Raw genomic sequence first — 12,290 nt, forward strand, 5'->3', positions numbered from 1 at the left:
GATTCTTACTTAGCCTTTACCATGGCTCTTGAGGACGGTAGGGTCTTACCATTCAACAGGTGAGCCATTTCCGAGGAAAGGAAGACATGTTTCATTCAGGGTCACATAGCTCTGTTTAGTGCCACCTCCCTCCTGCCTTTCCATAGGACTCGGGGTGGTACGTGGAGAGGAATGGGGTGTACTTTATTCTTCACTGAATTGGAGTGAGTTGGGGAGCCAAGTGTGGTGGACATGCCTGTAATCCTTACACTTTAGGAGGTAGAGGCAGGAGAATCAAAAGCTGAAGGCCATCTGGCCACAGAGCTAGGTCATGAGATACTGTGTGAAAAAGCAGAGTAGAACAAGCTAGGGAGACTCCCGGGAGAGTCGCTGAAGGGTGAGAGTCTTGAGTAGACAGAAAGGGGATGTTTCCTTGTGTTGTACCTTGCTTAGCTCAGAGAGCCGGGAAAGGGTTGGGTATGTGTTGAACTCAAGGGTCTTGCATGACCGAGGCTAAGCAGTGGCCTTTTTTGTTATTTTGTTTGAGACGGGATCTTATTTTGTATCATAGGCTGGCCTAGAATGTACTATGTGTCCCACACTGGTCCTGAATTTGGAGTGGTCTCTCTGCCTCAGCTTTTTGAGTACTAGGTTTATGGGCGTAGGCCTTCACTTCTGGCTCAAACATTCTTACCAGAGAGTGAGAAAGAGCTTCGCTGGAGAGGTAGGCTCTGTTTTGACTGCCTGGAAGAGCCAATTAATTGGTTGAGTGAGTGGATGTTTATTGCACATCCACAGGGTGCCTAATCCCATGTATTTAGTAACCACAGAGCTTGTGGAGCACATGGGACCTGGTATTAATGTACTGCTAATGAAAGAGTTTGAAATTACATGATGGTGAAGGGCCATTAACCTTTTCTGAGCAGGGGTGTGGTCACGAGACATGTGTGGCTTTACCAGCTGCTTTTATTGTATGATAGCATGAGACACACAATACCCAATGTGTATGTGTATACCCGAGCTAGATTGTGAGTGGGTAGATTGTATGTAGTCTGGGAGCATGTCATTCTGTTTGGACTTAATAGCATTCTGCACACAGTATGCATTTTACTTGCTTATCCAGGAATTTTTAAACAGAAATACCTCATGTGATTGTGATTCAGAAAGTTCTTTCTGGCTGCTGTGTAGGAACAGATTGAGATAGACTAATTTGAGGGCTTGCAGGGGATCTTGAGAGGTGTTGGCAGCAGATATCGGGCACAGTTTTTAGCACTGAAGATAGCATAAAAGAGAGGCAGTCTCTTCCTGACCCCGTTTGTTGTGTGGATTCTGTGTGACAGGATGCCAGCTCTGTCCCGTATAGGTTATTTCCTATAGCTCTTTATGAGATCCTTTCAGATGGTTGTATTGATTTAGAGCTGAGGTACACCGAGTTCAGTAACTTGCCCAAAATCACAGCTAATGGAATGGACTCCGGTGTTCAAGTCCGGGTCCTCCGGTTGCTTCCTGGCCTAAATCTGGTCTGGGAGGCTCAGCAAAGGAGGAATAATGTCAATTTTAGTGTGATAACTATAGTCCCAGAGGTTTGAATGAAGTGCTCTGGAAACGTGATGAATAATTTATCTGTGGGGTGAGGAACTAAATTGTGCTGTTTTCTTGCATGGTAGTTCACTGTCTGCTGATTTGGGGAGTGTGTAGAGTATTGATGGTTAGTTAGCTTTCTGAAAAGTTTATGTAGATACCTTTGAAGACTCCACAGTCTGAAACAAGTAACATTTACCTAGCACTCATTTTGTTCAAAAGACTGTGTGAAGTGTGGGGTTGTGGGGGTGAGGGGAGGGCAGGGATATCGGGGCATAAACTGCCCTGTGTCTGTAGACCTAGTTAGTTACTTTCCTCCTGAGACGAGAACTGGGTGAGGGAGCTCAGTCTTCTGGCTGACTGGAGTTGTGTGACTCAAGACTTGCAGCAACTCCATGCAGGAGATGAGTGTGGGAAGAGCCCCTTGCACACTAGTCACTAGGTGGAGGGAGGAAGCTTCCCAAGGAGCTAAGGGCTGGGGGTCTCATGGTTGTTCTGAATTGTTATGAAGTTTATCCCTTATTCCATTGGCAAGTTTGATGCCTCAGGGAATAAGAACAATTCTAAATTTCTGGGTCACTATAAAATCTACTGTTGGGGCTGGTGAGATGGCTCAGCAGGTCCAGGTGCTTGCCAGCAAGCCTGACCAACTGAATTTGATCCTGCGAGCTACATTATAGAAGGAGAGAATCAGTTCCTGAAAGTTTTTCTTTGACCTCCACACACATGCATATATGTGCCCACAAAAACACGCAATAAAAAATACAGAGAATGAGGGAATAACTGACCGGGAATTCAGAGTACTGCACCCACATTTCCTAGTGTTTTAAATGAGATTTATAGTTGACTATAATGATTGGTACATGTAGTCCCAACTGCTTCCAAGCCTGAGGCAAGAGGACAGCATAAGCCTAGGAGTTTGAGGCAACGTGGTAAGATCTGCTTCCCAAATAAAAAGATTATTTCAGAAGTTTGACAGAAAGGTAAGGGACAGCATTTTTTGAGAAATGGGAAAATATGGCTGAGAAGGCTTGGCTGTAAATACTTAAGGCCTTTTTTTTTCTTTATCCTTGAAATGAACAGAGTAAAGTGAGCCTTAAAGAGGATTGTCAGGTGGGCTGGAGAGATGGCTCAGTGGTTAAGAGCACTGATTGCTTTTCCAGAGGTCCTGAGTTCAAATCACAGCAACCACATGGTGGCTCACAACCATCTGTGATGAGATCTGATGCCCTCTTCTGCTACAGTGTACTTATATGTAATAAATAAACCTTAGAGGATTGTCAGTTCAGTAACAAGTGTCTTCGAAAGACCTCACACTTGCTTGGCGCTCAGGTACCCTATAGTTAGTTTCTAGGGTGTGCAGGAAAGAATAGTAGGTGCCAAGGACTTTGAGAGGTTGTCACTTGACCTTACCTATGTATGGTAGTAGGCTGTTGAAACCTGTGATAGTAGATAGCAATGGGCCCAGGGCTTGGTGCATAGGTGCAGACCGGTAAGCAAAGCACTCCTGGTGAGCTGTGCCCTCAGCCCTGAGTTTGTGTGTTGTCAATGATGACTTGAGATAAGGTCCATTCTGTAGCTCATGCTGGCCTGGAACTGGAGTCCTCCTGCCTCAGCCTCCTGAGTATGGGTATGTTACCACCACACACACCTTTGTTACTTCTTTTTTGTGGTGTTGAGGATTGAGCCCAGGCATCAGATCTACCCCCTAGCCCTTGAATGAATTTTTTTGAGCAGAACGTTCTTGTTTGTGCACCAGCTTCCCTTAAAGTACATGTTTGATCCCTTGGTACCTTTTGTGGCTTGTCTTATTAAACATTTGTGCCAGTCTTATGATGTCTAAATATTAGACTGGCTGGTTTGGGGCAATTTATTTCAGGTCATTTTATGCATGGAACTCTGGCTTATGACTGGAGTCCTAGTGTCTGGTTTCACCCCTCAGGCTGTGCTAAAATTGAATATTTGTGCAGGTTTGTTCTTGGTGACCCTGGGAACTGCTTGCCCTCACTTTCATGCTTACTGTAACAGGAGCCTTCTCTCTTTACTACATGTTGTAGAAGATGGCAGTGAATGTGTACTCGACGTCAGTCACCAGTGATAACCTCAGTCGACATGACATGCTGGCTTGGATCAATGAATCTCTGCAGTTGAATCTGACAAAGATAGAACAGCTATGTTCAGGTAAGTGCCCCCCCCCCCCCTTTTTTTCTTCTATTTTTTAAGACACAGTTTCTCTTTTTCTTTTTTTTTTTTTTCGGAGCTGGGGACCGAACCCAGGGCCTTGTGCTTGCTAGGCAAGCGCTCTACCACTGAGCTAAATCCCCAACCCCAGTTTCTCTATATAGCTGTGGCTGTCCTAGAGCTCGCTGTATAGACCAGGCAGGCAGGCCTTTAGCTTAGAGACCCACCTGCTTCTGCCTCCTAGGTGCTGGGATTGGCTCAGGAGACCACTTTTTTAAAGTACATTAGGCTTTAGGGTTTGAGTAGGCCTCTATATGTAACCGCCACAACAAGATTATAGACTTTCTTTCAGCTTTGCCCATGCTGAGTGCTGGGACGTGTGGCTCAGTTGATAGAGTACTTACCTAGCACTCACAGCACTGGGTTTGATTCCCAAGGCTGCATTAACCTAGATGTGGAGTTCACCTGCAGGATGATCAAGGATGTTCAAGGCTTTGCGGTGGCTGCTTAGTGAATTTGAAGCCAGTCTTGTGTACATGGTGCTCTGTCTCAAAAGTAAATAAATGGATACAGTTTTTAGAAGAGCTTGCTTCTGGCCTACATGTCCACTGCCTTCTGCAGAGGCTACATCCCCTGGCCCAGCTTCTCACTCAGAGCTCATGTGGCCACAATTCCGGTTTATCTAGGACAGAACTGTTAGAGTATTCTTGTGTTAATTTTACTTTTGTTTTTTTGTTGTCTGAGCTTGAATGGTGAGCCTCATATATGCTGGACAGTGTTTTATCACTGAGTAGTGTGCCCAGCAGCTATTTTATATGAATTCATCAGGTATGATTCTTATTCCCAAGAAGAAAAGGACCGAGTCAAGTGTCTGCTGTTTTGGGGCCAGGTTCATCAAAGCTACCATTTCCCAAAGAGGCAGGGAGCAGTGAGCACAGGAGCAAAGCATGTCTGTGTGGGAATTGGACAGCATGTAGGAAAGCAGAGGGAGGAAGGGCTTATAGGAGCCCTGTTACTCAGAGAATGCTGCTGTTGGGAATTCCCTTTGTTACCTTCTCTATGTATATATCATACGTTCCTGCTTTTCATGAGAGAGTCTTCAATGTCAGTAACTTAGAAGTGATTATTTTGAAGAGCTATATGCTGTATGCTCTTTCTTTCCATGTGTTTACTGTAGTTAATTGCTCTCCTACTCATTTTTGGTCATGGATTTTTTTCCCCCATTGTTTCTTTTTATTGTGGCATGGTTAAGTACCCTTAGTATTAACCTTTTCCCCTGCTCTTTATTTATGTAAAACAGGGTCTCATTCTATAGCCCACAGGCCTGGAACTCATTCCCTGTAGCCTAGGCTGTCCTCAAATTCTTGGTGGTCCTCCTGCTTGGTTCTCTTGAGTGCAGGATTACAAGCCCATGCGGTCACCCGTTTCCTCAATGATGTCTAGACGGAGGATACTGGAGCAAACGGGATGGCTTTATGCTCTCAGTAGTTACTACTAACCATGACTGTGCTTCTCTTCGGTGGGTTATTTACTTATCTATTTTTATGTTTTATTTTTTGTATATGGATTTTTGCTTATATATATGTCTATACTATGTGCATGCAGTGCCCATGGAGGCCAGAAGAGAGTATGGGATCCCTTCCCTGGGTCTGGAGTTACAGATGGCTGTAACCCTCATGCGGGTACTGGGAGTTAAGCTTCTCTGAGAGAGCATGCAACTGCTGAGCCATCTCTCCAGTCCTCTGTCTCTCCGTGTGTCTGTGTGTCTGTCTTTCTTAAATACAAGTTTTTGTTGCAGTTACTTGTGGCTTTTGTGTGGAAGGCAGAAGATAGCAACTTGCCATCAAGTCCCTCCTACCATGTGGGTCCCAAGGGTTGTCAGGCTTGATGGCAAGTGCCTTTACCTGCTAAGGCCAGTTTAGCCTTTTACTGATCACTGACCTGTATTTCTTTTTCTTTTTGAGTCAGGTTTCAGGTAGCTCAGGCTAGCTTCAAACTTGATTACGTATAAGTGTGACCTTGAATCTTATCTTCTGGGACTATAGATGTGAATTACCACAACCCAGTTTTTTACTGGCTTAGAGAGTTCTACTAACTTTGGATACACTAAAGAGCTTATCAGGGTGTTTTTTTCTCTCTCTCTCTGTGTGTGTGTGTGTGTGTGTGTGTGTGTGTGTGTGTGTGTGTGTGTGTGTGCGCGCGCATGCGCGCGCGCGCACTTGAGAGAGAAGGGGGGGAGGTATCATTGGAGGGTGTGGATACGAATGTCTGTGTATTTGTATTTGGAAGCCATCAGTGTCGTGTCTGTCTGTTGCTTTCCCCCTTGAGTTGCCTTGAGACAGGATCTGACACTGATCTGGAGGGGGAAACTTGTTGTTTTGACTAGGCTTTCCGTCTTAGGTAGACTGACTGGTGAGGTCTTGATCTGCTGGTCTCCCCCCACCAATGCTGGAGTTATAGGCATGTGCATCCTGCCTGTTTCTTAACATGGGTGTTGGGGGGATTCAAACTTGGATATTTTCCAGTGTGCCTGTGTAGCAAATGCTCTTACCCACTGAGCTGTCTCCCTAGCCTTGCATGTCACGACTGTTAAGACTGGATCTGCGGGGCTGGGGATTTAGCTCAGTGGTAGAGCGCTTACCTAGGAAGCGCAAGGCCCTGGGTTCGGTCCCCAGCTCCGAAAAAAAAGAACCAAAAAAAAAAAAAAAAAAAAAAAAAAAAAGACTGGATCTGCTACAGTTAGTAGATGAGTTCAAGGATAATAAAACACACACCAGAGCTGAGTGTGGTGACGAATGCTTTTAATCTTAGTATTTGGGAGGCAGAGGCAGGCAGATCTCTGAGTTTGAGGCCAGCCTGATCTATATAGCCTACATAGTAAGCACCAGGTCATCCAAGGCTACATGGTGAAACCCTCTCTCAAAAAAACAAAAAACAAGGGGCCGGAAAGATAGCTCTGAAGTTAGGGGCACTGACTGCTCTTCCAGAAGTGCTGAGTTCAGTTCCCAGCAACCACATGGTGGTTCCCAACCATCTGTAATGAGATCTGACGCTATCTTCTGTCACAGAGGAGGTGTCCATGCAGATAGAGCTCATACATAAAATAAGTAAACAAATCTTACTTAAAAACAAAAACCAAAACAGAACTCTTCAAGGGTGTGGGGAGAGAGAGGGGAAGAGAGGGAAGATTGGATATTTTCCTCCCACTACTGAAATTCTTGTCTTGTGGGTGTGGATGTCGTTCTAGATAAAGAAAGCATGGCTAACATGCCCAAGTCTCTGCTTCAGTCCCTAACGGGGCAAAGTGTCAATAATGACAGAACCAGAGTCTTGCTTCTTTTAGTAAATGGCTTTTTTTTTTGTACTAGTTAGTGGTTAAACACAGGAGTTAACAAATACTAGACAAGTGTACTGCCACTGAGCACCAGTCCTTTTAAATTAAAATTTGAGACAATGTCTTCCTAAAGCTCTCAGTCTGGCTCTAACTTACCCTGGAGCCTATAATTTATGATTCTTCTTTTTTTTAATCTGAAAAGTTTTTTTTTTATTAATACGATTTCTCTTTTCTTTTCCTTCCTTCCTTCCTTCCTTCCTTCCTTTCTTTCTTTCTTTCTTTCTTTCTTTCTTTCTTTCTTTCTTTCTTTCTTTCTTTCTTTCTTTCTTCATTTTTACACTCCAGATTTTATTCCCTTCCTGGTCTACCCTCTGACTGTTCCACATCCCATACCTCCTCCCCTGACACCCCCCCCCCCCCATTTATGATTCTTCTACCTCAGTTTCCTAAGAAGCTGGGATTTCAGACATCCTGTACCACCAGGCTCAGCTCTGTAAATAATGCTTCTCAAACATCTCCACTTAGTTCTCCATGTATTTCATGAGGAGGGTATAGGTACCTCCAGTTTCAGATGGGAAAGGTGGCTTAGAGAATTCGAGTAGTGGATTTGGGCATATAGAACTAAGAACACTTTTTCCAAATGAAGAACCTGTATTCTTCAGTCCCCACTCCCTTTTAAACGGATTTAACTGGCTGGTGCCTGCCATTTGGGGTTGATCTAAAGAGGCTGCCATTACTTAGCTGCTTCCTGAGGTGTTCAGCTTTTGGACTTTCTCTCTCTCTCTCTCTCTCTCTCTCTCTCTCTCTCTCTCTCTCTCTTTTTGAGGGTGGAGGGGCTCCTAGTCTTTGTCTTAGTTTCATTTGTTTGCCTTATTTGCTGTGTGAGATCCAGTCTGTTTTCCTGTTGTCTAGAGGGAGGCAATAACATAAAGAATACAGTGACTAGTGGTGCCCAAGAATGGCTTTTATTAATTTATTTTGTTATAGAATAGGCTGCCTCAGATTTGTGCTGCTGTCCCTGGTCTCCTGTTAATTTTCTCAGCTTTTCATTGCTGTGCCACCATTTTTTGAAGTCCTTTAAAGCACTTGTTTGCCCTGTGATCTATGAATAATGTGGGAGTGAGGTCATCTTCATTTTCACTGGAGACTGCTTCCTCACCAGCAGTTTTTCCTAAGATTTCTTTCTTTCTATAAATACAGTCTAAGATATCTCTCTCTTGGTCAGAGGACTCTTCTCTTCCTGTGCAGATAAGTTGTGCACATCCCAGTCCGGCCCCAGGCTTTTCTTATTTAGGCAGTGAGCTGTCGTGGACACGTCATGGCATGAAGAGGCCTTTAGTCTGCTGAGCCGTGTGCTTTTGGATGGATTCTTCTATTCTGTTTCCTCAGCTGTGAACTTGTGCAGTCTTGGCTCACCATCTTGGCTGTTGTCAGGGTCCCTGTAATTGTGTTGATTGTGTCAGACCCTGGAAGTGAGTAGATATCTCTTAAAGATGAGGAAATTGCTCATGGGACACAGCTTAGACATTGCAGAGCCTGGGTTTGAACCTAGTATTTGGGTGTGCGTTATGTGTGTACAGATGCCCATGAAGGCTAGGAGGACATTTGAATCCCCTGGAGCCAGAGTTAGAGATGCTCGTGAGCCACCTGGTGTGGGTGCTGGGAAGTGAGTCCTCTCAAAGAGCAGCCAGTGCTTGTAATCACTGAGCAGTCTCTAGTGCCCCCACCCTATCATTTTTTTTTGAGACAAAGTGTTATTCCGTAGCAAAGGGCGGTTGGGGTCTTAGCTTACGGTCATTCTCCTGCCTCTGCTTTTCATGTCTTCGGATTATCTGTATATCATTACACATATGGGATTAATTACATGTGGCATGTGTTGCATTTTGAAAGAAGCATTTGGAAGAGAATTAAACAAATATAATTGTATATAATTAATTATAATAACACTGTTTGCCATAAACTCTGTAAAGTATTTGCTTCTTTTGGCTCCCACCACTATTCTTAGCCCAGATGAGGTGTTTTTCTGTAGTAGAAAGTGGTGAGTGCAAGACATAAGTGATGCATATAATTTGCCCCTCAGCAAATTATACAATTCTGTTTATTGTTTTAAAAATCAAAATAGTATTTTTTTCTTGTTAAAATTATTTTCAGCTTGCATTTAAAGGTCTGCATTAATGACCCCCCCAGCCCTCTCTACAGATTTTATTTATATCTAAGATGATCAAGTTGCATGCGCTCTTTGAAGCTTATTATTACTTTTAGTCATGTGTTTTGTGTATGTTAATATTAAAGTAATGAAGTTACTTATTTTGTGTGTGACATATGGGTGTGAGGACTCTAGTGTGCCATGATATACATGTGGAGGGCAAAGGGTAGATATTGAGTTGGTTTTCTTCCTTGTTGAGGCAGAGTCAGTCTCTCTCTCTCTCTCTCTCTCTCTCTCTCTCTCTCTCTCTCTCTTTCTCTCTCTCTCTCTCTCCCTCCCTCCCTCCCTCCCTCCCTCCCTCCCTCCCTCTCCTGCCACTCTACTGTAGGCTTGCTGGGCCCTCAGCTCCAGGTGACGCCCTGTGACTGCTTCCTGTCTGTTGTAGGAATGATAGGATTACAGATTACATTGTATCTGACCTTTTCTGGGTTCTGGCTGGCCTTGAACTCGTGATTCACTTTTTTTAGCTTCTGGGATTGCAGATGTGTATCATAGTGTAAAGGAGTATTGGCTATGATTTTCATTGTATTTTCCAAAAGTGCTTTGAACTGAACCGGGAGACTGCTTGCCTCAGTCTCCTCCCATGAGTCCACATTGTCAAGCCACAGACTAAGGGGACTCTGCTTGCTGACGGTTGTTGGGCAACTAAGGCAAGTCCTCCTCAGTTGTCTTGAAGTTGTGCTTGAGTTGTCAACCTTTGCCCTAGTCACAGCTGCATTTGTCATTCAGGCAGAGACCGGAGAGGAGTCTCCCTTTTTAACTTCTTTTTCTTCCTATCTCAGACATTTGTGAAAAGAACAGAAGGATTGGGCATGGTGGTACATATCTGTAATTCCAGCATTTGGGAGTTGCAGAAAGGAGGATTTATTGAGAGTTTTAGACCAACTTGGGCTACATAGCAAGGCCCTATCTCTAATTAACCAACCAACCAAACAAACAAGCAAAAAACCCTTGGGAAGCTTTTTACTGCTGGGCTCTATCACTACCTCTTTTAGCAGGACTGTTTTAGGGCTTTATTGCTGTGAACAGACACCATGACAAAGGCAACTTTTATAAGGACAACATTTAATTGGGGCTGGCTTACAGGTTCAGAGGTTCAGTTCATTATTACCAAGGCAGGAGCAGGGCAGCATCCAGGCAGGCGTGGTGCAGGCAGAGATCAAAGTTCTACATCTTCATCTGAAGGCTGTTGGCAGAATACTGGCTTCCAGGCAGCTAGGGTGAGGGTCTTAAGCCCACATCCACAGTGACACGCCTACTCCAACAAGGCCACACCTTCTAATAGTGCCACTCCCTGGGCCGAGCACATAGAAATCAACACAGGGACCTAATTAATTAATTAATTAATTAAAAAATTTTGTATAGACATATACATACACTGATTGGGTCAATGAGAGTGTAACCACGTGGAATACTAGAAAACACGGTTTTTCTCAACTGTATGGTGTCCTATAGACTTGTAATGTAAGCAGCCACACGTGGGAGTCAGGAGCTCAGTGTACTGCTACAGTTGGTCTTTAGCCTCTGTGGTATTTACTGGGCCACATATTTTGGACCTTTGTGTTGGGACTTGAACTCAGATCCTTGAGTTTCATCCCCAGCTCCCAGTTTCGTTTATAAAGGTTGTAATATTTCTGAGGACTCTGAGTTCTAAAATAAAAACTAATGATTCTTAGAGCAGACTTACTGAGAGGCAGGTAATTCCTGATGCTAAGTGTTTTGTTGGTTAGTATATTTGTTTACTATTTAGCTCTAAGAAAAATTACTATTGTGCTGGGTATGGTGGTGCATGTCTTTAATCCCAGAATTTAAGAGTCAGGAGGGCATATCTCTGAGTTCAAGGCCAGCCTGGACTACATTGTTAGACTTTGTCTCAAAACAAAACAAAACACTGTCTGTATATGATGGATGTCTGTGGTCATGCATGTGCCACAATGGAGAGGAGTGAGTGTATATCTTTGTGAAGACTTAGAAACAAATGTGCTGCCTCTTTTTCTTTTTATTGTTCTGAGCATTTTTCTTTATAGTATTTATGATGGTTTCTAACAAGCGTTAGACTTTGATAGTAACCTTCATTTTCTGCCTATTTTCCAAATTGAAAGTATGTTGCAGAATTTGTCAGATAAAACCAGCTTTGACTTATTGTTCTAGTGGGATTGCTATGACTTCATGACCAGTCTAGGCTCTGCAGTAAGTTTCCAGGTCAGCTAGATTTACATAGCAAGATCCTATTTCTAAAACCAAACATAAGACCCCATTTTGTTAATATATTTAAAAAAAATTATTTATGAGTGTTTAACTTGCACGTATATTTGTACAACATATATGTGCCAGGTACTGTGGGCACCAGAAAGGGCATTGGATCCCCTGGAATCTGGTGTTACAGACAATTGCAAGTTGCTCTGGGAGTGCTAGGAATCAAACCTGATCCTCTGTAGGACCTAATGCTCTTAACTGCTAAGCCAGCTTTCTAGCCCTTTTTAAAGAGATTTTTAAAATTTTATTTTGCATTCATATAATCTTATTTCTATTACTTTAAATTGTGCATGCACACTCGTGTGCACATGTGTGCTGTTGCTCATAGAGTTGTAGATTCCCTTGAAGCTGAAGTTGCAGGTGGTTAAGAGCCACCTGACATGGATGTTAGGAACTAAATTGGGATCTACTGCAAGAGCTATACATGCTCTTAACTACTGAGCTGTCTCTGTGGCCCCATCTTTGTGGCTGTTGATGGTCTTCTTCTGTACAGATTTTACAATTGTGTTTCATGTCTGGGAATGTAGAATACTTGCCTAGAATGCACAAGTCCTGGGCTTTATCCTGTGCTCCACACATAAAATGGGATGTGTTGTTTCCAGCTTAAAAAAATCGTAGCACCCAGGGAGTGGAGGTAGGAGGATCAAAAATTTCAGGTTATTCTCAGCTCCATTGAATTTGCCGTGGCCTAGGCTACATGAAGCCTGTCTTTAATAACGTTGTACTTGGGTTTGGTAGATGTAGGTGACCATG

General features: G+C 43.5%; 1 protein-coding gene across 4 annotated transcripts in view; it reads left to right on the plus strand.

Moving 5' to 3' along the window:
* Mapre1 (microtubule-associated protein, RP/EB family, member 1) overlaps positions 1-12,290 on the plus strand; it is a 28,148-nt gene that overhangs the window by 1,331 nt on the left and 14,527 nt on the right. For 2 of the 4 annotated variants that reach the window (XM_006235295.5, XM_039104099.2), the window contains exon 2: positions 3,589-3,741. In XM_006235295.5, the coding sequence (XP_006235357.1) occupies positions 3,621-3,741 (121 nt within the window). In that variant the 5' untranslated portion in view covers positions 3,589-3,620. The remainder of the gene's footprint in view (positions 1-3,588; positions 3,742-12,290) is intronic. The other 2 variants (NM_138509.3, XM_006235294.5) reach the window with 1 other exon arrangement.

This window comes from Rattus norvegicus, chromosome 3 (assembly GCF_036323735.1).
Source record: "Rattus norvegicus strain BN/NHsdMcwi chromosome 3, GRCr8, whole genome shotgun sequence".
Taxonomy (NCBI): domain Eukaryota; kingdom Metazoa; phylum Chordata; class Mammalia; order Rodentia; family Muridae; genus Rattus; species Rattus norvegicus.